This window comes from Mustelus asterias, chromosome 31, assembly GCF_964213995.1.
Source record: "Mustelus asterias chromosome 31, sMusAst1.hap1.1, whole genome shotgun sequence".
Classification (NCBI taxonomy): domain Eukaryota; kingdom Metazoa; phylum Chordata; class Chondrichthyes; order Carcharhiniformes; family Triakidae; genus Mustelus; species Mustelus asterias.
Window position 1 is genome coordinate 2,952,356 of NC_135831.1, and position 19,975 is coordinate 2,972,330.

The 19,975-nt window shown below is 54.2% G+C and overlaps 1 protein-coding gene across 1 annotated transcript in view; it reads left to right on the forward strand.

The window, feature by feature from the left end:
- Positions 1 to 19,975, forward strand: part of LOC144481697 (7SK snRNA methylphosphate capping enzyme-like) — a 26,052-nt gene continuing 6,077 nt past the window's right edge. Inside the window, 4 exon segments of the mRNA XM_078200836.1 lie at positions 1 to 1,135; positions 1,137 to 1,637; positions 10,853 to 11,071; positions 15,695 to 15,821. Coding sequence (XP_078056962.1) covers positions 149 to 1,135; positions 1,137 to 1,637; positions 10,853 to 11,071; positions 15,695 to 15,821 — 1,834 coding nt within the window. The 5' untranslated portion in view covers positions 1 to 148.

Genomic DNA, 19,975 nt, shown 5'->3' on the forward strand with positions numbered 1-19,975 from the left:
TAAATGGGCTGCCCCATTGGCGTAGGTGGGGGTTAGGCTTAGACCAGTGCAGCTCAGTGGAGCCCAGCTGTCCGTCACTGCTGGTGACCCCCCCCCCCCACTCCTCCCCTCGGCTGCCGGGGCCCATGCCCGCTTGACGCCTCGGGGGATGGCGACGTCAGTCAACGAAGACCCCCTGCGGGAGGTGACCCTCCTGAAGCCTGAGTACCTGTCGGCCATCGGGGCGCGGGTGGAGGAGCTGAACCGCCCGCCTCACCACCATCACCCCCGCCGGCAACCGGGCCGGGGTCTGACCCCCGTCAGCGAGGAGGCGGCCCTGTCGCCGGGCCCCAAGGACGGGCTGGGGGGTGACGAGAACGCGGCAGAGCTGAGCCGGCCCAGGAACGGCCTCCAGCCGCAGCAGCAGCAGCAACGGGCCTTCAAGCGGCGGAACAGCCTCAATGTGGGCTTCAAGCACCCGGGCTTCAAGCGGCGGCGCCGGGCCAACTCCGACTGCGACCCGGTGCTGCCCAGCAACTTCCTGCTGGGCGGCAACATCTTTGACCCGCTCAACCTCAACAGCCTGCTGGACGAGGACGTCAACAAGGCGTTGAACGCCGAGACGCCCAAGTCGTCGCCCCTGCCCAGCCGCAACCGCGACCCGGTGGAGATCCTCATCCCCAAGGACATCACCGACCCGCTCAACCTCAACACCGACTCCGAGGTGCTGCCGTCGCCCCTCAAGCTGGGCCGCAAGCGCCGCCACCGGCACTACCACCACCCGCCCAGCCAGCCGGCGCAGGCTGCTGCTGCCGAGCCGGCGGAGAAGGGCCAGGCCTCCGTGCCGGACCCCGGCGCCCGGGACTGCGCCGCCGGTCAGAATCCGCCGCCGGCGGCGGCGGCCGTGGCAACGGCAGGCGGTGCCGGTGAGGCCCCCGCGGAACCCGAGGGGCCCCAGCCCTACGAGCTCAACACCGTCATCAACTGCCGGGACGAGATTGTGTCGCCGGTGCTGCGCGGCTCGGAGTCCACCTCCGCCGGCAACCGGCACCGCAAGCGCCGCCGGACCTCCAGCAAGTCTGAGCCAGGGAAGGGCGGCGGGGAGGAGGAGCCCCGGCTCGCGGGCGCCGAGGCGAAAAGGCAGCCGGCGGAGAAGCTCAAAGGGGAAGGCGCCGCACCATCACCAGCACAGCTACCAGCGGCACCCCAGCCTGCACCGCGACGGCAAGGCTCAGCCCCTCTTCCAGAGCAAGCACAAGCGGTTCCAGTACGGCAACTACACCAAGTACTACGGCTACCGCAACCCCGGCCGCGGCGAGGACCCCCGGCTTGGCGTCTTCAAGCCGGACTGGTTCCGGGGCCGGGACGTCCTGGACCTGGGCTGCAACGCGGGCCACCTGACCCTGCGCGTGGCCAAGGAGCTGCAGCCCTCGCGCATCGTGGGCATCGACATCGACGGGGGCCTGGTCCACTCCGCCCGCCAGAACATCCGCCACTTCCTGTCGCAGGACGTGCTGCCGTCGCAGGGGGCCGGGCCCGGGCCGGCCAGGCGCCGCTTCCCCCTCTCGCTGACCAAGTGCAAGGGGCCCATTGCGGCGCCCCCGGTGGCCGTCGACCGCTGTGTGCCTGAGTTCCCCAACAACGTCACCTTCATCCAGGTGGGTGCTGCGGGGGAGGAACGGCGGTGGTCGGGGTGGGTGGGGGGAGCATAGAGAGGGTGAGAGGTGGGGGAGGAGCATTGGGCCTAGGGGAGGGAGTGAGCGGGGAGGGAGAGGGAGGCAGAGGAACGGGGCGGGAGAGAGAGCAAGGGGCGAGTGGGAGGAACAGGGGTGAGAGGTTTGGGAGCACAGAACGCATGTTGGGGGAGGGAGACTTGGGGGTGGGGGTGGGGGCAGGGGGTGGAGGTGAGGGAGCAGGGGACGAGGAGGAGGCACGGGGAGGGTGTGAGGGGCATGATGAGGGGAGGGGGAGGGTGTATGAGAAGGGGATGAGGGGACACGAGGGGGTGGGCTTCATGTGGGGAGGGTGTATGGGGAGGGGTGCATGCAGGGAGGGAGAGGGTGTATGGGAGGGGGTGAGGGGACACAGGAGGGGGTGAGGGGACACGGGAGGGGGTCACGGGGAGGGTGTATGGGAGGGGGTGAGGGGACACAGGGAGGGTGTACGGGAGGGGTTGAGGGGACATGGGAGGGGTTGAGGGGACACGGGAGGGGGTGAGGGGACATGGGAGGGGGTGAGGGAACCCGGGAGGGTGTATGGGAGGGGGTGAGGGGACACTGGGAGGGGGTGAGGGGACACTGGGAGGGGGTGAGGGGACACTGGGAGGGGGTGAGGGGACACTGGGAGGGGGTGAGGGAACCCTGGGAGGGGGTGAGGGAACCCGGGAGGGTGTATGGGAGGGGGTGAGGGGATAACGGGGAGGGTGTATGGGAGGGGGTGAGGGGACACGGGGAGGGTGTATGGGAGGGGGTGAGGGGACCCGGGAGGGGGTGACGGCACCCGGGAGGGGGTATGGGAGGGGGTGAGGTGGTCACGGGACAGGCGCCATGGTGGGAGTGGGTAAATTGAATGCTCCTGCATTGCCCCGGGTTGCTGGGAAGGTGTGAGTTGCGCTTTGGGTGTGGAGTGCACTGGCTGGAAGGTGTCCAGAGTCTCACTCTGCCTTTCCCAGACGGGCAGTGGGTGATGTTCAGACAGGATCGGATGATGTTAAATACATTGGCACCGCGGGATCTTGCCCGTGTGTGTGTCTCCAGCGGGGTCGGGGGGGGGGGAAGGAGATTGGGTTCGGCTTAAACAGCGATGCCTCTCCGACACGGTGGCACAGTGGTCACCACGGCTACCTCACAGGGTTCAACTCCCAGCTTGGCAGCATGCTCCGCACTCCCGCCCCCCCCCCCTCCAGGGCTTTCCCCTGATCTGTCGCCGCTCGTCGCTGTGTGGTTTTGGTGGCTTTTCAAACCCCGTTTTTTAAAATGGTGCCTCCGTGCTTTAGCCGACGCAGCGAACTTCCACGGCACGCACGCTGCCTGGTCGGCCTTGCTGATCTGAAACGCATTGAGGGCCTGTCCACAGTGTGGTGATGAGTGCGGGGCAGTGGCTTGTGGCTTTTCCTTCGCGGTGGCTTCCTCACGCTGTCTGTCTGCCCAATGCATAAAGATGCAGGTTTATTCGTAGCTCAGAAAGTACTGCCCCCCTCTCCCCCTCTCCCCCTCTCCCCCTCTCCCCCTCTCCCCCTCTCCCCCTCTCCCCCTCTCCCCCTCTCCCCCTCTCCCCCCTGAATCTAACATCACTCCTCCAGCTTTCACATTTCTCCCTCTTGTCACCTTGGGGCTTAATTATAGAACATAGAACAGTACAGCACAGAACGGGCCCTTCGGCCCACGATGTTGTGCCGAGCTTTATCTGAAACCACGATCAAGCTATCCCACTCCCTATCATCCTGGTGTGCTCCATGTGCCTATCCAATAACCGCTTAAATGTTCCTAAAGTGTCTGACTCCAGGCAGTCCATTCCACACCCCAACCACTCTCTGCGTAAAGAACCTACCTCTGATATCCTTCCTGTATCTCCCACCACGAACCCTATAGTTATACCCCCTTGTAATAGCTCCATCCACCCGAGGAAATAGTCTTTGAACGTTCACTCTATCTATCCCCTTCATCATTTTATAAACCTCTATTAAGTCTCCCCTCGGCCTCCTCCGCTCCAGAGAGAACAGCCCTCGCTCCCTCAACCTTTCCTCATAAGACCTACCCTCCAAACCAGGCAGCATCCTGGTAAATCTCCTCTGCACTCTTTCCAGCACTTCCACATCCTTCTTGTAGTGAGGTGACCAGAACTGCACACAATATTCCAAATGTGGTCTCACCAAGGTCCTGTACAGTTGCAGCATAACCCCACGGCTCTTAAACTCCAAGCCCCTGTTAATAAAAGCTAACACACTATAGGCCTTCTTCACACTTGAGTGGCAACCTTCAGAGATCTGTGGATATGAACCCCAAGATCTCTCTGTTCCTCCACAGTCTTCAGAACCCTACCTTTGACCCTGTAATCCACATTTAAATTAGTCCTACCAAAATGAATCACCTCACATTTTATATTTGAAAAGCTTCTTGGCCTCTGAAGCTAATTCCAACCCCCGTCCTCCACCACCTGTATCCTCTTTGGGAGGTTGAAGTTAACTCTCCAAAATAAGTAACACCATCGATGTAGTTCAGTGGTTTAAATTCGCCAAGTCTGGCACCTCCTGCAACCATTTGACCGAACCTTTCGAAGGGGGTGCTTCGAAAACAAACAGCGGCAAACACCTGGGTTGGGTGCAGAAAGGCTTGCGGGCAGGAGGGGGAAAATACAGAAGCGTGCGTGTGTGCACACAGACTGCTCTATTGACACTTCAGTTTCAGGTGCTGGGGAGGTACGCGCCCCCCCCCCCCCCCCCCCCCCCCCCCATCTGAACAACTGTACGGGTGGCACAGTGGTTAGCACTGTTGCCTCACAGCCACCAGGGACCTGGGTTCGATTCCCGGCTCGGGTCACTGTCTGTGTGGAGTCTGCACGTTCTCCCCGTGTCTGCGTGGGTTTCCTCCGGGTGCTCCGGTTTCCTCCCACAGTCCGGAAAGCCGTGCTGGTTAGGGTGCATTGGGCCGTGCTAAATTCTCCCTCAGTGTTACCCGAACAGGCGCCCGGAGTGTGGCGACTAGGGGATTCTCACAGTAACTTCATTGCGGTGTTAATGTAAGCCGACTTGTGACACTAATAAATAAACTATAACTAATCGAGCTGTTGGATTTGCTGCGTGCCCCTCGGTTGGGATTTGGCCGTGAGGAAACACTAATTGCTCCTGCACGCTGGATTTCTGTTGTTGGCACAGTGGCACTGCACTATCCTGGGAGGACTATCCTATCCTGGGAGCTCACTGGTACTGTTAGTGAACTAGCAATCCAGAGGCCTAGATCAATGATCCGGGGAGACACGGTTCAAATCCTGTCGCGGGAGCTGGGGAATTTAAATCCCAACTGCATCTAAATATTTAATTAAATGAATACATTTGGAATAGTAAAATTAGCGTTGTTCCTGGAATAAAATCCCATCCAGTTCGCTAATGTCCTTCAGGGAGGGAGATCTGTTCGTCCTTCCCCCTGGGCTACACGTGACTCCCGGCCCACAGCATTGTGGCTGGCTCTTTTAGCAGATCCCCTGAAATGGCCGAGCAAGCCCGCTCGGTCGTATTGAAGGCGGCACACCTCCACGACTGTCGGGGGGGGGGGGGGGGGGTGGAGGGGTGGATGGACAGTGAGCGGCGAGGTGCCCGTAACATGTGAACGAACAAAAGGGGCTAAGCGTGTTTGTGTTTTTGATTTGTTATTGTCACATGTATTGGGATACAGTGAAAAGTATTGTTTCTTGCACGCTATACAGACAAAGCATACCATTCATAGAGTACATAGGGGAGAAGGATTTGATTTATTATTGTCTCATGTATTGGAACACAGTGAAAAGTATTGTTTCTTGCGCACTATACAGACAAAGCATACCGCTCATAGAGAAGGAAAGGAGAGTGTGCAGAATGTAGTGATAGTCATAGCTAGGGTGTAGAGAAAGATCAACTTAATGCGAGGGAGGTCCATTCGAAGGTCTGACAGCAGCAGGGAAGAAGTTGTTCTCGAGTCGGTCGGTGCGTGACCTCAGACTTTTGTATCTTTTTCCCGACGGAAGAAGGTGGAAGAGAGAATGTCCGGGGTGCATGGGGGTCCTTGATTATGCTGGCTGCTTTTCCCCAAGGCAGCGGGAAGTGTAGACAGAGTCAATGGATGGGAGGCTGGTTTGCGTGATGGATTGGGCTACATTCACGACCTTTTGTAGTTCCTTGCGGTCTTGGGCAGAGCAGGAGCCCAGACCAAGCTGTGATACAACCAGAAAGAATGCTTTCTATGGGGCATCTGTAAAAGTTGGTGAGAGTCGTAGCTGACATGCCAAATTTCCTTAGTCTTCTGAGAAAGTAGAGGTGTTGGTGGGGCTTTCTTAACTATAGTGTCGGCATGGGGGGGACCAGGACAGGTTGTTGGTGATCTGGACACCTAAAAACTTGAAACTCTCGACCCTTTCCCCATTGATGTAGACAGGGGCATGTTCTCCTTTACGCTTCCTGAAGCCGATGCCAATCCCCTTCGTTTTGTCGACATTTGAGGGAGAGATTATTGTCGCCGCACCAGTTTGGTAGCAGTGCTTCGAGATCCGGTTTGCCGCAAGGTTGGGAACTCCACCTGGGACCTGTCCCGTTTGACCAGGCGTAGCTTTGCCGAGTTAACTGGCCCGTGTGGAGTCGGGATGGGGAGCCCGAATGCTTCGAGGTGTCCAGCCTGTGTTTCCTCACCCCACACCCCATCTCCGTTATTTGCAGTCCCTTTCCTGATGGGTAATATCGGTGGTTCTCCTCACTGTAAGCTAAATTTTTTTTTTAAAGCATGCTCTGTTCGTTTGAAATGGTGACGGGCTGACGCTAGGAGTTTCAGTTCCAAGGTGCATCTTGGGCTGCCACACCCGCTTTTGATTTTATTAACTGTCTCGAGCAGGTGAGCTGATCTGGAGTGAGTTGAGTTGTCGCCACTTGTAAATTTTCTTTTGTATTAATTCTTGGGACATGGGCGTCGCTGGCTGGGTCCAGGATTTAGTGCCCCTCCCTAATTGCCCCTTGAGAAGATGGTGGGTGAGCTGCCACCTTGAACCCGCTGCTGTCCCGTGTGGCGTAGGTGCACCCATGGTGCTGTTAATCACAGAACTTTTGATTTATTGTCACATGTATTGGGATACAGTGAAAAGTATTGTTTCTTGCGCACTATACAGACAAAGTATACCGTTCATAGAGTACTTAGGGGAGAAGGATTTGATGATATTGTCACATGTATTAGGATACAGTGAAAAGTATTGTTTCTTGCGCGCTATACAGACAAAGCATACCGTTCATAGAGAAGGAAAGGAGAGGGTGCAGAATGTTAGTGTTACAGTCACAGCTAGGGTGCAGAGAAAGATCAACTTGGTGCGAGGTAGGTCCATTCGAAAGTCTGACAGCAGCAGGGAAGAAGCTGTCCTTGAGTCGGTTGGTACGTGACCTCAGACTTGGAGGCCATTTGGCCCATCATGTCTGTACTGTCTCTCCAAACGAGCGTCATGGGCATTGTGTTTCGCGTACCCCTTGCGCGTGGTTTCCATTCAAATAATCATCCAGTTCCCTCTGGGAGGCCTCGATTGAACCTGCCTCCATCGCACTTCCAGGCAGCGCATTCCAGACCCCAACCACTCGCTGGGTGTCAAAGGTTTTCCTCGCATCTCGTTCGCTTCTTTTGCAAATCGCTTTAACCCAGTGCCCCCCTCGTGCTCGATCCTTTTCCGAGCGGAATCACTTTCTCCCCCCCCCTCTACTCTGTCCAGCTCCTTCGTGATTTGAACACTTGTATCAGATCTCCCCTCAGCCGCCTCCTCGCCAAGGAAAACGGTCCCAACCCCTCAATCTATCCATTGTCTCATCCCTGGGACCGTTCTTGTAAACCTCTTCTGCGCTCTCTCCAAAGCGTTCACATCCTTCCTACACTGTGGCGCCCAGAACTGTACACAATATCCCAGCTGAGGTCTAACTGGTGTCTCAGCCGGACCTCCTTTTGGTGGGGAGTTCCTGGATTGTGAACTTGGGTGCAGAAGCTTTGCAGCGCTTTCACCCCGTGGGGTAACACTGCTGCCTCACAGCGCCAGGGACCCGGGTTCGATTCCCGGTCTTGGGTCACTGTCCGTGCGGAGTCTGCACATTCTCCCCGTGTCTGCCTGGGTTTCCTCCGGGTGCTCCGGTTTCCTCCCACAGCCTGAAAGACGTGCTGGTTAGGGTGCATTGACCCGAACATGCGCCGGAGTGTGGCGAACTAGGGAAATTTCACAGTAACTTCATTGCAGTGTTAACGTAAGCCTTACTTGTGACGAATAAGTAAACTTTTGAGGGCCGCCCGCAGTGGTTCCCGGTCCTCGGGTCCTGATTTGGGGCCACATTGTGGGTAAGCTGTGTGCGTGTGTGGCTCTCAGTTCATTGCTCGATCGCTGGCGGCTGACCGCAACCTCTGTCGATCTCAACAGATCGTGTGTTTTCAGTCCTGTCTGACCCCGTTCCCCCCTCTGGGACTTTGCTAAACGGCTTGTAATCTCTGAGAAAGCTCTGCCCACTTCCTCCGCCCACCTGTTTTAGAATAAATCACCCCCTCTGCAGTTCTGTTTCGCCTATCACCCAGTTCCCAATCTATCACTCAGTGTGTTCTGAAACCAGTTCCTGACCCAGTCTGAACTGGATAAATTGGCTTGTGTTTGTTTTTGGACGGGCTTGTCTGAGCAGGCAGACTAGAGCGGTGAGCACAACCATTTGTCACTAAAATGCTCCAAACACTTGCCATCCGACGTGCCATTCACACAGTGCCTCGCTGCGTCTCGGACATCCCCGGGCCAGCCTCCCGGGGAGTCATAGAATCCTGACGAGTGCAGAAGGAGGTGGTTCGGCCCTTGGGGTCTGCACCGACCGCAATCCCACCCCATCACATTGGGGCGGCACGGTAGCACAGTGGTTAGCACTGCAGCTTCACAGCTCCAGGGTCCCGGGTTCGATTCCCGGCTCGGGTCACTGTCTCTGTGGAGTTTGCACATTCTCCTCGTGTCTGCGTGGGTTTCCTCCGGGTGCTCCGGTTTCCTCCCACAGTCCAAAGATGTGCGGGTTAGGTTGATTGGCCAGGTTAAAAATTGCCCCTTAAGAGTCCTGAGATGCGTATGTTAGAGGGATTAGCGGGTAAAAATATGTGGGGGTAGGGCCTGGGTGGGATTGTGGTCGGTGCAGACTCGATGGGCCGAATGGCCTCCTTCTGCACTGTGGGGTTTCTATGATGATCACCCCACACGTTTTACCCTGCTAATCCCCCTGAGACGAGGGTCAATTGAGCACCCTAACCAGCACCTCGTTCGGACTGCAGGAGGAAACCCACGCAGACACGGGGAGAATGTGCAAGCTCCACACGGTGAGCCGAGCCGGGAATTTGAACCCGGGTCCCTGTCGCTGAAAGGCGGACCCACTCTGCCACCGAAAACACGCAGCAGCCCAAAGCTCCGCAAGCAAGCGCTGAGATGAGTGACTGCTTCAACTTTTTTTAATTGCGTCAGCTGAAGGGAAAAATGTTGGCAAGAGCACCAGGGAGTTTCACTAGTCTTTAAATAGCACCACGGGATCCTTTAGCTTCCTTCGGAATGAGATGGGGAGGAGGGTGGGTTTATGGCACGTTGCCAATGGAAATCTCCTTCAACATGCCACCGCGTCCAGACAAGCAACTCAATCCTGTCAGACAAGAATCCGCAGCCTTCAAACCTTGGGCAATAATAACAGTTAGCCCAGGCTGACCAACGTATCTTCCTGGGGGGGGGGGGGGAGTGATCTACTGGCCTGCTGTCAGACTTTCTGCTCAGTTTGCCCCTCACACCCAAAATGGTGGCCAGCGCTGAGCTAATGGCCGCTCTTCCCTCGTCCAGGAACACAGATTCCAGCCGTCAGGTCCACACTGCACGGACGTGGGTTTAAACTTTCGTCACTGCTGCACAACCTGGTTCTGGGAGTTGTCCGCCTTTGTTTATAAGGTTTAAAAGTCGGCTGACGTTAACACTGCAATGAACTTGCTGTGAACATCCCCGAGTCGCCACATTCCGGCGCCCGTTTGGGTAACACCGAGGGAGAAGTAAGAAGTCTCACAACACCAGGTGATGAAGGAGCAGCGCTCTGAAAGCTCGTGATACCAAATAAACCTGTTGGACTTTAACCTGGTGTTGTGAGACTTCTTACTGTGCCCACCCCAGTCCAACGCCGGCATCTCCACATCGCTGCGGGAGAATTTAGCACGGCCAATGCACTTAACCTAAAGTTTATTTGTTAGCGTCACAAGTAGGCTTACATTAATGCTGCAATGAAGTTACTGTGAAAATCCCCCTAGTCGCCACACTCTGCCTGTTCGGGTAACACTGAGGGAGAATTTAGCACGGCCAATGCACCCTAACCAGCACGTCTTTCGGACTGTGGGAGGAAACCGGAGCACCCGGAGGAAACCCACGCAGACACGGGGAGAACGTGCAGACTCCGCACAGACAGTGACCCAAGCTGGTCTCCTTTTTCTGAGGAAGGATGTTCTTGCTCTGGAGGGAGCGCAGCGAAGGTTTCCCAGGCTGATTCCGGGGATGGCGGGACTGATGTGTGAGGAGAGATTGACAAGGTTGGGATTGTTTTCCCTGGGGTTCAGACGAATGAGGGGGGATCTCAGATTTATAAAATTCTAACAGGACGAGACAGGGTAGATGCAGGGAGGATGTTCCCGATGGTGGGGGGAGTCCAGAACCAGGGGTCACAGCCTGAGGATTCGGGGTAGACCATTTAGGACGGAGGTGAGGAGACATTTCTTCACCCGGTGAGCCTGTGGAATTCATTACCACAGGAAGCAGTTGGTGCCAAAACATTGAATGTATTCAAGAGGCGGCTGGATATAGCACTTGGGGCGAATGGGGTCAGAGGTTATGGGGGGGAAAGCAGGATTAGGCTATTGAGTTGGATGATCAGCCATGATGGTGATGAATGGCGGAGCAGGCTCGAAGGGCCGAATGGCCTCCTCCTCCTCCTATCTTCTATGCCTATGTGAGCGGGGAATCGAGCCTGGGTCCCTGGCGTTGTGGGGCAGTAGTGACGTGCCGCCCGTTTGTCTAGCTGCTCCCTGAGGGGAAGCACCAGCTTCTAAAGTGTAACTCAGTCGCACTGAGCGGTGTTTGCATGGAGTGACCCAGGTATTCAAGCAGTCTCTCTCTCTCTCGACAGGGAAACTACGTACTGGAGAAGGATGAGTTGCTGGAGACGCAGAGAGCGGAGTACGATGTCGTTCTGTGCTTGAGCTTGACGAAATGGATTCATCTTAACTGGGGTGACGAGGGTCTAAAACGGATGTTCAAACGCATCTACAGGCACCTGCGGCCTGGTGGGATCTTCATCCTCGAACCACAGCCCTGGTCTTCATATGGGAAGCGGCGGAAACTTACAGTAAATATTTATATTTTATTCATTGGTGGGACATGTGCGTCGCTGGCTGGGCCCAGCATTTATTGCCCATCCCTAGTTGCCCCTTGGAGGGCAGTTGAGAGTCAACCCCATTGGCTGTGGCTCTGGAGTCACATGTAGGCCAGACTGGGGTAAGGACGGCAGATTTCCTTCCCTAAAGGGAACCAGACGGGTTTTTCCGACAATGGGTCATTAGTAGATTCTTAATTCCAGATATTTTTTGATTGAATTCAAATTCCACCATCTGCCGTGGCGGGGATTCGAACCCGGGTCCCCCAGAACATTCGCTGAGTTTCTGGATTAATATTCTGGCGATAATAACACTCGGCCATCGCCTCTCCATATATGTATATTTGCTCACGGGCTGGACCCAGCATTTAGTGCCCATCAATAATTGCCCCTTGAGGAGGCGGTGGGTGAGCCGCCATCTTGAACCCGCTGCGGTTCCTGAGGTGTAGGTACACCCACAGTGCTGTTAGGGAGGGAGTTCCAGGATTTTGACCCAATAAGGGAATGGCCAATATATTTCCCAGTCGGGATGGTGCGTGTCTCGGAGGGGGAACCTCCAGGTGGGGGTGTTTCCCAGGTATTTCTTGTCCTTCTAGGTGGTGGGTTTGGAAGGCGCTGCCGAAGGAGCCTTGGTGAGTCGCTGCGGTGCATCTTGTAGACGGTCCACACAGCTGCCTGGGTGGTGGAGGGAGTGGGTGTTTGTGGATGGGGGGCCAATCAAGCTGCTTTGTCCTGGAGGGTGTTGAGCTTCTTGAGTTGTTGGGAGCCGCGCTCATCCAGGCAAGTTGGGGAGTGTTCCATCCCACTCCTGACTTGTGTCCTTGTCGATGGTGGATAGGCTTTGTGGGGGGAGTCAGGGGGTGAGTTACTCACCACAGGATTCCTAGCCTCTGACCTGCTCTGATAGCCACAGTGTCTCTATGGCTGGCTCCAGTTCAGTTCCTGGTCAGCGGTAACCCCTCCCAGGATGGTTTAGTGCTGTCGCTTGGGTCCAGGAGTGGAAATGTGTAATCTAGTTATCTACTTGCCCTTTGTGTAATGGTGGGCTCTGGGGGAAGAAGAATGATTGTGTGAAAGATTTCTAATTGTTCCAGCTGCCTGGACACTCTTTGACTTATTATTGTCACATGTATTGGGATACAGTGAAAAGTATTGTTTCTTGCGTGCTATACAGACAAAGCATACCGTTCATAGAATACATAGGGGAGAAGGATTTGATTTGATTTATTATTGTCACATGTATTGGGATACAGTGAAAAGTATTGTTTCTTGCGTGCTATACAGACAAAGCATACCGTTCATAGAGAAGGAAAGGAGAGAGTGCAGAATGTAGTGTTACAGTCATAGCTAGGGTGTAGAGAAAGATCAACTTAATGCGAGGTAGGTCCATTCAAAAGTCTGACGGCAGCAGGGAAGAAGCTGTTCTTGAGTCGGTTGGTACGTGACCTCAGACTTTTGTATCTTTTTCCCGATGGAAGAGAGAATGTCCGGGGTGCGTGGGGGTCCTTGATTATGCTGGCTGCTTTTCCCCGAGGCAGCGGGAAGTGTAGACAGAGTCAATGGATGGGAGGCTGGTTTGCGTGATGGATTGGGCTGCATTCACGACCCTTTGTAGTTCCTTGCGGTCTTGGTCAGAGCAGGAGCCCCATACCAAGCTGTGATACAACCAGAAAGAATGCTTTCTATGGTGGATGGGAGGCTGGTTTGCGTGATGGACTGGGCTTCATTCACAACATATATTTAAGCTGCATTGGGGAATTTTACTTTTCTAAGTGATTTGCCTGTGTAGAAATTGAGCAAAATCCAGTTGGCGAAAGGCGGGTGAGTTTACAACAGAGAGAGAGAGAGAGAGCCAGGGTTTGACTGGTCCCTTGGCATGCTTCACCTGGCCTGAGCGTAGGTTGGGGGGGGCGGGGGGGTTATCCGGCCAGGATGGCGGCTGCTCCAAGCTGCTTCCCAGTCACCACACAATGCTGTTGGGCTTGGCAGTGACGCTACCCTGCTGTTCGGTGTCCTAATCTGCAGCCGCGTGTGTTCTGGTGTGCGAAGATCCGAGCCACAGCGGCTCACCAAAAGGCGGCACCCTCGGGGGTGAGGGTCCCAAGGTCGGAGTGGGCAGGCTGGGGAACCTGACCCCGGATTATGGGTGTTAAAGAATTTATCTTTGAAACTGGCTGGTGTCAACTTACCAGCTTCTTCCCTGCTGCCGTCAGACTTTTGAATGGACCGACCTCGCATTAAGTTGATCTTTCTCTACACCCTAGCTATGACCGTAACACATTCTACACTCTCTCATTTCCTTCTGTATGAACGGTATGCTTTGTATCGTGTGCAAGAAACGATACTTTTCACTGTATCCCAGTACATGTGACAATAATAAATCAAATCCTTCTGCCCTGTGTACACTATGAACGGTATGCTCTGTCTGTATAGCGCGCAAAAAACAATACTTTTCACTGTATCCCAATACATGTGACAATAATAAATCAAATCCTTCTCCCCTATGTATTCTATGAACGGTATGCTTTGTCTGTATAGCGCGCAAGAGACAACACTTTTCACTGCATCCCAGTACATGTGACAATAATAAATCAAATCGATATTTGTACTTAGCAGACACAAGACAGCTTATCTCATCCCCGGATCAAATTTCTGGGGTTATTCTTATAAAACGCTCCGGGTTACAAGTACCAAATATTAGCATTAAAAGTTGATCGTTAATTCTCCAAAGAATGAAGTCCCCTGCACGTCAGTCCGCCCTGCCCTGTGGTAAACGGCATTGGATGTACTTTGAGGAGTCTGTGATCTGACACCGGTTTGTGGAGTGAGAAACGGTGTTGTTGACTCGAGCCGGAATCCAACGTTGAATCACCGGAGCGGTGAATTTAAACCCAGGAAGGTTGTCCTCCAGTTACCATAAGTGGAACTTTTTAACTTGGGTGTGGGCTCGCCCAATAGGTTTTCGGACTGGTGTTCCTGCACCCTGGCGGTGGCTAATGGGATCGTTGGCATCAGAGAGAAGCTGCAGCACAGGTGGAGGCCAATCAGCCCATCCTGTCCATGCCAGCCCGAGGGCTCCCAGGTGCCCTTTCTAATCCCACCTTCCTGCACCCGATCCATAGCCTTGTGGCTAACAGCACTTTAAGGAGCAGATCCCCAAGTTCTTTTTTAAAGGAGTTTAGGGTCTCTGCCTCCAAACCCAACTCAGGCAGTGAATTCCAGACATCCACCACCCCCGGTGTATTTTTAAAAAAAAAATTCTTCCTCATTTTCCCCTCTACACTTACTGCCGCTCGCCTTGAATCGGTGCCCCCTGGTTCTGGAATGGTGGAATCTGACGAAGGAGCAGCGCTCCGAAAGCTAATGGTATTTGTACAAAGTACAAAGAACAATACAGCACAGGAACAGGCCCTTCGGCCCTCCAAGCCCGTGCCGCTCCCTGGTCCAAACTAGACCATTTCTTTTCTATCCCTCCATTCCCACTCCGTTCATGTGGCTGTCTAGATAAGTCTTAAACGTTCCCAGTGTGTCCGCCTCCACCACCTTGCCCGGCAGCGCATTCCAGGCCCCCACCACCCTCTGTGTAAAATATGTCCTTCTGATATCTGTGTTAAACCTCCCCCCCCCTTCACCTTGAACCTATGACCCCTCGTGAACGTCACCACCGACCTGGGGAAAAGCTTCCCACCGTTCACCCTATCTATGCCTTTCATAATTTTATATAATTTGCTACCAAATAAACCTGTTGGACTTTAACCTGGTGTTGTTAAAACTCTTACTGTGTTCACCCCAGTCCAACGCCGGCATCTCCACATCTGGAATGGTGGCACAGTGGGTCAGCACTGCTGCCTCACAACGCCAGGGACCCGGGTTCGATTCCCAACTTGGGTCACTGTCTGTGCGGAGTCTGCACGTTCTCCCCGTGTCTGCGTGGGTTTCCTCCGGTTTCCTTCCGCAGTCTGAAAGATGTGCGGGTTAGGTGGATTGGCCGTGCTAAATTCTCGCTCTGTACCCGAACAGGTGACATGGGGATTTTCACAATAACTTAATTGCAGTGTTAATGTAAGCCGACTTATGACACTAATAAACTTTAAACCAAAACTGAATAACGACTATCCCAAACTGGCACAGCGGGTTAGCACTGCTGCCTCACAGCGCCAGGGACCCGGGTTCGATTCCCGGCTTGGGGTCACTGTCTGTGCAGAGTCTGCACGTTCTCCCCGTGTCTGCGTGGGTTTCCTCCGGGTGCTCCGGTTTCCTCCCACAGTCCGAAAGACGTGCGGGTTAGGTGGATTGGCCGTGCTAAATTGCCCCACGTGTCTGGGGGATTAACGGTGAATACGTGGGGTTATGCGGATAGGGTCTGGGTAGGATTGTTGTTGGTGCAGGCTCAGAATAGCCCCCTTCTGCACTGTCGGGATTCGGATTCTTTTCCGTCTCCTTCCTCACCAGATGAAGGCTAATCGGATTCCTGACTGAATTTGGTTCCAGCGTCGAGGTCACTCCCTCGCTTAATCCTGTCCAATCGCCGCCAGTGTTTACAGTTGTCCGATTCCGGCCACTTGAAAAGATCTATTTTTTTTTTCTTTTCTTCAGGAGACAATCTACAAGAACTATTATAAGATCCTCTTTAAACCAGAACAGTTTACGTCTTACCTATTGTCCCCGGAGGTTGGATTCTCGAGTTACGAGCTGGTGGGAACGCCTCAGAGCACCTCTAAAGGTAAGGGGTAGTTCCGAAGGGGCGGGGGGGGGGTGTAGCTTTGACCCTGTTACTTGCCCCTTTGCTGCTCAGCCAGGGGGATGTTTGGGCTGTGGTGGTGGTGGTGCTGGCCCATTGCAGAATGGCCTGTTAGCGGGCCAGCACGATGGGCCGAATGGCAGCCCCCTGTCTTAATGATTGATTGCCTGGCATTTAAGGTTGAACGGCAGATTTAAGGATGCCCTCCGCGTTGCTCTAACAAGAGTTCTCTTCCTCTTTCACTGTTTTGGACCCTTGCAGAAACAGGGGCTACTTAGTAGGATGGCACCCACAAACCAGGGGCGTATTCTCAGATTCCCAAAGCCCACAAGCCATGGGTTGTTACCTGGAGTATTGTGTGCAGTTTCGGTCTCCTTCTCTGAGGAAGGATGTTCTTGCTCTCGAGGGAGTGCAGCGAAGGTTTACCAGGCTGATTCCGGGGATGGCGGGACTGATGTATGAGGAGAGATTGACCAGGTTAGGATTGTTTTCACTGGAGTTCAGACGAATGAGGGGGGGGGATCTCATAGAGACTTATAAAATTCTAACAGGACTGGACAGGGTAGATGCAGGGAGGATGTTCCCGATGGTGGGGGGAGTCCAGAACCAGGGGGTCACAGTCTGAGGATTCAGGGTAGACCATTTAGGACGGAGGTGAGGAGACATTTCTTCACCCGGTGAACCTGTGGAATTCATTACCACAGGAAGTAGTTGATGCCAAAACATTGAATGTATTGAAGAGGCGGCTGGATATGGCACTTGGGGCGAATGGGATCAAAGGTTATGGGGGGAAAGCAGGATTAGGCTATTGAGTTGGATGATCAGCCATGATGGTGATGAATGGCGGAGCAGATTGGGGAGGCCATTCGGCCCTTCAATGTGTGAGGTTGTGGAAGGAAAGTTCTGCAATGACGGCAAGTAGTCCCTTCCTGTACAAGAGGATGAATCCATTGAAGAAAGCGGTTAAATGCCGTAATGGGGAGGTGGGTGGCAAGGATGATATCCTGCAGGGATAAAATTGGATGGGCTGAAGGCTTGTCTTTTCACAGAATCCCACACTGCAGAAGAGGCCCTTCGGCCCATCGAGTTCACACCGACGCATGATAGGCCCTGACCTGCCCACCTAACCCCACTTGCCAGCACTTGGCCCCGTAGTCTTGAATGTTATGATGTGCCAAGTACTCATCCGGGTACTTTTTAAAGGATGTGAAGCACCCCCCCCCCCCCCCCCCCCCCTCCACCACCCTCCCAGGCAGCGCATTGGAGACCCTCACCACCCTCTCTCTGGGTAAAAAAAGCTTTTTCTCCCATCCCTCCTAAACCTCCCACCCCCCTCAGTTTCACTTTTAACTTGTGTCCCCTCGTAACTGACCCCTCAACTAAGGGGAACAGCTGCTCCGTATTCGCCCTGTCCATATCCCTCATAATCTTGAACACAATCAGGTCGCCCCCTCAGTCATAGAGGTTTACAGCATGGAAACAGGCCCTTCGGCCCAACTTATCCATGCCGCCCCTTCTTTTTTTTTTAACCCCTAAGCTAGTCCCAATTGCCCACATTTGGCCCATATCCCTCTATACCCATCTTACCCATGTAACTGTCTAAAGGCTTTTTAAAAGACAAAATTGTACCCACCTTGACTACTACTTCTGGCAGCTCGTTCCAGACACCACCCTCTATGTGGGGGGGAAATAATTGCCCCTCTGGCCCCTTTTTAGAAACATAGAAAACTACAACACAAAACAGGCCCTTCGGCCCCACTAGTTGTGCCGAACATATCGGGGCGACCCAGGGGGTTGTCCAACCCAACTACCTTTTAGGCCTACCTATAACCCTCCATCCTATTAAGTCCCACGTACTCATCCAGGAGTCTCTTAAAAGACCCTATTGAGTTTGCCTCCACCACCACTGACGGCAGCCGATTCCACTCGCCCACCACCCTCTGTGTGAAAAACTTCCCCCCCCAACATTTCCCCTGTACCTACCCCCCAGCACCTTAAACCTGTGTCCTCTCGTAGCAGCCATTTCCACCCTGGGAAAAAGCCTCTGAGAGTCCACCCGATCTATGCCTCTCAACATCTTATATACCTCTATTAGGTCTCATCATCATAGAAACCCTACAGTACAGAAAGAGGCCATTCGGCCCATCGAGTCTGCACCGACCACAATCCCACTCAGGCCCTACCCCCATATCCCTACATATTTACCCACTAATCCCTCTAACCTACGCATCTCAGGACACTAAGGGGCAATTTTTAACCTGGCCAATCAACCTAACCCGCACATCGTTAGACTGTGGGAGGAAACCGGAGCACCCGGAGGAAACCCACGCAGACACGAGGAGAATGTGCAAACTCCACACAGACAGTGACCCCCAAGCCGGGAATCGAACCCAGGTCCCTGGAGCTGTGAAGCAGCAGTGCTAACCCCACTGTGCGACCGTGTCTCCTCTCATCCTACGTGTCTCCAAGGAGAAAAGACCGAGCTCCCTCAGCCTATCCTCACAAGGCATGCCACTCAATCCAGGCAACATCCTTGTAAATCTCCTCTGCACCCTTTCAAAATCTTTTTGTACCTCTCACCTCAAACCTATGCCCTCTAGTTTTAGACTCCCCTGCCTTCCCAGCTCCAACGAAAACAACCCAAGCCTATCCAACCTCTCCCCATAACTTAAACGCTCCGTCCCAGGCAGCATCCTGGTGAATCTCCTCTGCACCCCCTCCAGTGCGTTCACGTCCTTCCTATAATGTGACCACCAGAACTGCACACCGTACTCCATCCAGTCCATCTTTTTTTTTTCCCTTCCCCCCCCCCCAGCTAGGTTATGGCGTGGCTTTGCAAAGTCTAATGAAGGGTACCTGTTAATGGTAAATGGATTTGATGTTCCGTTTGGCAATATTGTGCTCTTCCTTCTTCCCGTTAATTGGGAACATGTAGCTACGCTGCAGGTCACCGAGTCTCGTAGAAAGGCAGTGGCTTGCACACGAACGCGATACTTTGACGAAAGCAAACTTGCAAATACTCAGCAAGTCGGGCAGTGCAGTGGCGAGAGAAACATTTCCGAGTGGATCGTCTGAAATGAGAGTTCTGTCCCCAAAGGACATCCGTGAATCAAATGTGTCTTTAACATGCGAATGTTGTTGATGAAACTTTAAAGTTTATTTATTAGTCGCAAGTGAGGCTTGCATTAACGCTGCAATGCAGTTACTGTGAAAATCCCCCTAGTCGCCCACACTCCGTCGCCTGCTCGGGTAACACTGAGGGAGAATTTAGCACGGCCCAATAACCACCACGTCTTTCAGACTGTGGGAGGAATCCGGAGCGCCCGGAGGAAACCCACGGGGGGAGAAACTTAATATTTTATTCCAGGCTTGATGCTGATTTTCCCCCAGCGGCCCTGGTGGGATCGGAAATCCTGTCTCGATGTCCCAGCCTTGCGATTAGAAATGTCCCGTTCCGCGTCCGTCCGTCCCCAAGCTGCCTCCTGTGTCTGGCAAAACTTGCCGTCGACAGATCCAGGCAGCGGGGCGACCCAGGGGGTCGTCCAACCCGACTGTCTGCCCCTCTACCGCGGCTATATTGGAGGCCGGGTGTCCCTGGAGTGAGGGAGCACGCGGTGTCTGAGGGCACTGTTAATGCCTTCCGTGCCCGCTGGGCACCGCAGGGACTGGGGTGGATTATTGACCCCTTTTTAATCTGCTTTTAATTTGACTTGTTTCCTTTCCGCGAGCGGTTGGGGGCGGCACGGTGGTTAGCACTGCTGCCTCACAGTGCCAGGGACCCGGGTTCGATTCCCGGCTCGGGTCACTGTCTGTGTGGAGTCTGCACGTTCTCCCCGTGTCTGCGTGGGTTTCCTCCGGGTGCTCCGGTTTCCTCCCACAGTCTGAAAGACGTGCTGGTTAGGGTGCATTGGCCGTGCTAAATTCTCCCTCGGTGTTACCCGAACAGGCGCCGGAGTGTGATGACTGGGGGATTCCCACAGTAACTTCATTGCAGTGTTAATGTAAGCCGATTTGTGACACTCATAAATAAACTTTTTCCCCCTCCTTTTGTGAGCTGCCCCTTTTTAAATTGTCCCCTTGCTAATTTGATTTAGTTTATTTGGTTGGCCAAGAGGATTGGAACCTGTGTCTCCAGA